This window comes from Mastomys coucha, unplaced genomic scaffold (genome assembly GCF_008632895.1).
Source record: "Mastomys coucha isolate ucsf_1 unplaced genomic scaffold, UCSF_Mcou_1 pScaffold20, whole genome shotgun sequence".
Lineage (NCBI taxonomy): Eukaryota > Metazoa > Chordata > Mammalia > Rodentia > Muridae > Mastomys > Mastomys coucha.
Genome location: NW_022196903.1, coordinates 67,177,323 through 67,182,339, shown reverse-complemented (window position 1 = coordinate 67,182,339; position 5,017 = coordinate 67,177,323). Strand labels below are relative to the sequence as shown.

General features: G+C 43.8%; 1 protein-coding gene across 1 annotated transcript; it reads left to right on the top strand.

Annotated features, from left to right (window-relative positions):
• Positions 1 to 672: 672 nt before the first annotated feature.
• On the top strand, positions 673 to 4,397 carry LOC116099099 (JNK1/MAPK8-associated membrane protein-like). The gene has a single exon (XM_031382230.1). It carries the CDS (start codon positions 784 to 786, stop codon positions 1,699 to 1,701), a length of 918 nt encoding a protein of 305 aa, XP_031238090.1. The 5' UTR covers positions 673 to 783; the 3' UTR covers positions 1,702 to 4,397.
• Positions 4,398 to 5,017: the final 620 nt, after the last annotated feature.

Here is a 5,017-nt window from a genome sequence, read left to right as displayed (position 1 = left end):
TAGGGAAGGGAAGGAAAGCGAAGGGAAGGGGAGGGGAGGGGAAGGGAGAGGAGGGGAGGGAAGGGAAGGGACATGAATGATGTGGTGTTAGCTCAGGAAAAAGTTTATCATGAAAGGGGTGAGATAGAGTATTAGGAGTGAATGTGACTAGTGTGTTTTGTATTCAAATCTCTATCCGGAGAGTTTAGGGAGGACTGAATTACAATACATGAATTTACATGAGGAATCATTTTTTTTATCAAGCATGAATGCTTAAGATGAAAGATTAAGACATTATGCACCCAAAGAAAGCTAAGCTTCTTTAAAATAATCCTGTTAGAATGCGAATTTTTAGGATCTGATAAATTTATGAATGTCACGAGACACTGGCCTGTCACCTGTATCTTCTGCTGTGTGCCAATCTATTCAAAAGAAGGAGCTATGGCTCCTCAACCATGTCTGAATTTACATTTCATCTCCTCTCTCGTGCTAAGACCAGCAGCAGGAGCAGAAAAGTCTGACACCTGAAATACACTCCAAAGGCCTGTGTTAGTTCTTCAGGAGCAAATGCTCCAGGAACCCTAACTAGACTAGGAAACAGATCACCCCTGGGAGCCTAAGCCAAGAAGTCAGGACCAGGAGCTTGAACCCAAAAGAGGAATGGGGGAGGAGCCTGGTGGAGCAGGGGCGGGGCTTCAGAACGATTGCCCAGGATACTCGAGGTGGAGCCACCTGGACCGTTGAAGCCTAGCCGTTAGCATGCTGTGGTAACGTCCATGGATCTTTCAAACCTAGTGTGGCAGGATGGCATGCTTTGGACTCTATTGTGGGAAGACCCTATTGTTTAAAAATAGCTCAACTGAAATATATGGAGAATGTGGGGCATGCCCAAGAGGACAGAGGACAAATGAACAGAAGTACTGTCAGCCTTGCACGGACTCCCCGGAACTTTATGACTGGCTTTACCTTGGCTTCATGGCGATGCTTCCTCTCATTTCCCATTGGCTCTGCATTGAATGGAACGCAAACAACAGTAACTCCAGAGGTGTGTTTTTCCAGCAAGTCTCTGCGTTATTAGAATGCAGCATGGCAGCTGTGGTCACATTACTTGTGAGTAATCCCGTCGGCACCCTTGTCATCCACTCATGCCGGGTGCTGATGCTTTCAGATTGGTACACGATGCTCTACAATCCAAGTCCAGATTACATCACCACCGTGCACTGCACTCAGGAAGCCGTGTACCCACTGTACACCATCGTGCTTGCTTATTATGCTTTCTGCTTAGTATTGATGATGCTGCTTCGACCACTACTAGTAAAGAAGATCCAGCGGCACCTATACAAGACAAACCAGCTGGAAAACATCTACACCGCCCTGTACTTCTTCCCAATTTTGACTGTGCTGCAAGTAGTTGCAGGAGGCCTCTTATATTATGCCTTCCCATACATTCTATTGGTGGTATCTTTGGCTAATCTGGCTGTATACCTGGTTTTTTCCCAAATAGAGAGCTACAGTGATCTCATGAAAAACGACAGACTTTTCATCCTCCTCAGCCACTGGTTCCTTCACGCCTACGGCTTAATGGCATTCTCCAGGGGGCAGCAACTTGAGCAAGATCTGCTCCTTTTAACTTTGGTACCTTTCCCCACTCTTTTTTACTTTTTCACTACCAAGTTTACCAAACCATCACGGATAATCGCTGAAGGATCCAAGAGACACTAAATACAAAATAGGAAGAAACAACACTTAAGTGTTTTTAACGATAAAGAGTAAAGAAAAAAATTTAAATGTATTAGTATCATTCTGTTACAGATGGGAACAGTATATCTTTTAATGATTATCATTTTTATTTGTGTGTATGTGTGTATCTGCATCAGTTATGATTACATGGGTGTAAATGCCTGTGGAAGCTAGAAGGGGGCACCAGATCCCCAGGGGCTAGAGTTTCAAGAGGTTGTGAGCCCATGATGTGGTGTTGGGAACTGAACTTGCACTCTCTGGAAGAGCAGAAAAAAGAAAAAAGAAAAAAAAAACAAAAACGCTTAACTGATAAGTCATCTCTCCAGGCCCAAAGGAACAGTAGATATTCATGGTTGTTTTCCTTTTGTTGTTCATGTTATGTTGTTTGACTAACATCTTAAGGTTACACTTGGAAAAAAGTGTGTGTGTATACATAAATGTGTGTGTGTGTGTATATATATGTATATATACATACATATACTACAGTATCTACTACACTAGAATCCTACTAGGAAGTTTGAAGTTTGAGCTATTCTTCGGTACATAGTGGTGATTCTGTTTCTACTAATGGGAGTGTCCCATCTTCTTATAAAAATCCTTAACAGTTAAAACAGGAAAGTCGTAGCACTGGCTAATTATTTATGCTTGTTCTGTCTCCATTTGGTTTTCACCTTTAAGGCATTACAGTGGCAAACATACTTATAGGGTGTGACAGCAAATATAGAAATAAATTATGGAGGTTTTGCTGAGGTTTTATATTTGCCTTTACAATACATTAATTAATACAAAAATAGAGCACCATTATATGCCCAACTCTCTGTTTGGAAATAGGCCATTTGAAGATGTGTTCAGATTATTGTCTATGCAATGAAGAAAGACAAGCACTCTCTTTGAGGGAAGTCATATATAAAACAAATCCTCCCATAAAAGTGAATTGTACTGATGGATTCTTAAACAGCGACTTGGGAAGGATGGCAGGGGAAAGGTAAGCTGGGGCTGTGGGAGAAGGCACTGAGAAAAGCCCCACCAGAGGTTCCCAGGCTCGGTCTGGCAAGCAGCCTGAAGGATGTTCCCAAAGCTATAGGATCCTTTGGAGGGTTTGTCAACTTGACAGGATCCTTTGGATGGTTTGTCAACTTGACACAACGCATAATCACCTAGAAAGACAGTCTCAGTGAGGGATTGTCTAGATCAGGTTGGCCTGGGAGTGGGTCTGGAGGGCTTGTCTTGATTGCATTAGTTGATGTGGGAAAACCCAGCCTGAGAGTGGGTGTCATTGTGCCCAGTCCAGGATCCTGGACTGTGGAAGTGGAGAGACAGGGCTGAGCACAAGCAAGCCTGCAAGCATTCATTCACGACTTTCTGCTCTTGACTGCATGTGGCGGGACTCGCTGCTTCAAAGTTTTGCTGCTTTGATTTCCTCAAAATGATGAGCTATAATCCAGAATTGCTAATTAACCGCTTCCTTTTTGTCAATCTTCCTCCTCCTCCTCTTCCTGCTTCTCTTATTCTTTTCCTCCCTCCTCTCCTCCTAGCCCCCACCACCTCACCTTCTCCCCAGATCCACTCCTCCTCCATTTCCCTTCAGCAAAGAGTTGGCCTCCCAGGAATATCAGCCAAACATGGCATAACAAGTTACAGTAAGACCAGGCATGGACCCTCATATGAAGGCTGGATGAGGCAACCCAGTAGGAGGAAAAGGAACAGTAGGCCAAAGAGGCAGAGACAGCCCCTGTTCCCACTATTAGGAGTCCCACAAACACACCAAGTTATACAATAGTAACATGCATGCAGAGGACCTAGGTCAGACCTATACATGCTCCCTGATTGTCAGTTCAATAATCAGAAATGGAAACAGGGACAATCTTGAGTTTTTCGTCCCTGTGAGATGTGACTCATCAGCCCTGGAGCAGGTATGAGGAGTCTATTTTTATTTACTCTGCCAAGTGGTTTTTATGACCTCGTGACCCAGGAATGACTTCAGGTCAGTCCTGAAAAGATTCCATTAGCAGTGAGTCCTATGCACCTGTTAGATAGCTCCTGGGCATTGAACACTCAGAGGGACCAGTTTCCTCCCCTCCCATCCCTGACAGGAGAGCAAGAACATAAACAGAAGAAATAAAAATAACAACCACAACAAAGAGCTTTGAGATCCAAGTGCACAATGTAACCTGTTCCCAGAACTGTTCAGCAAAGTGGAGAGTTGGCCAGAGCCCAGCCCATAGGAAAGCACGGCCTTTTCTATGCCTTTGCCTCACTGCCTAATGAGGTCCAACAGAAGTTAGATATTTCATCCATCTCACTACTAAAATAAGTGATTCATCCTCCTGGGAGAAGGACTAAATGAAGAGGTTAAAGCAAGAGGCAGAAGCATCCTCCAGTATCACGTTCATCCTACAGGTAGGAAAGTGGATGCCTCCTTCCATTGAAACATGAAGATAATAATAATAAAAAAAAATGGATCCCTTTTTATCAAAGTCTGTCTCATGAGCGCATCAGAATTCCATGGGTGCTGCTAGCGGTAAAAGTTCATCAACAAACTGCTTCATTCTTATGTGACAAGGGCTGCAGATTGACTACAGAGACTTCATTTTGGTACCTCAGATGAGCTTTGTCTTGCTGAGTAAAGTGGCCTTACTTGTAAGAGGAAACTGAAATAAAAAACAATTCCAAGAACAGCTCAAGGATGCGAGTTCTTTGTAATGGTCAGCCTGACCTCGCCATTTTTGCTAATCACATATTTTGGCGTTTTAACTATCTGCTTAGCTTGCAGCTGCAGGAAGTTAACCTTGGGAGCTTTCCAGCTAGTATATGGTTTTCTTGCTTAAATAGAGACCCTGAGACAGGCTCAAGGCTGCACTTGGGTCCCAAATACCCATATGTAGTCACCAGCCAGCTGAAAGAAAGACTTTTAATTGGCTCACAGACTGTCTCTGGTCTTTGGTGGGAGCTCCACACACTTGATTGTGTTCAATATAGGATAGGAACTTATATGTCCTGACAATATTGATTGTCCACCTGATGGGCTTTAGTGTCACTGCTGAAATAATCTACTAGGCATATTGTAAACATGTTTCTAGATTAGGCGAATTTAGGTGGGAAGACCTATACTGCACGTAGCTGGTGCCATTGCATGGGATGGGGCCCTGGAGCTGAGCACCAGTGCTCATGACTTTGATTCCTACCTGTGGACCAGCCATCTAATGTCCCTCTGTCATGCCTTTTCTTCATGATGATTGGCATCCTCTTGAACTCCAAGCTGAAATACACCCTTTCTCCCTGAAGCTTTTTGCCAAGT

Coding starts and splice junctions, on each gene's coding strand:
- LOC116099099 (XM_031382230.1), top strand. CDS start 784: ATGGCATGCTTTGGACTCTATTGTGGGAAGACCCTATTGTTTAAAAAT.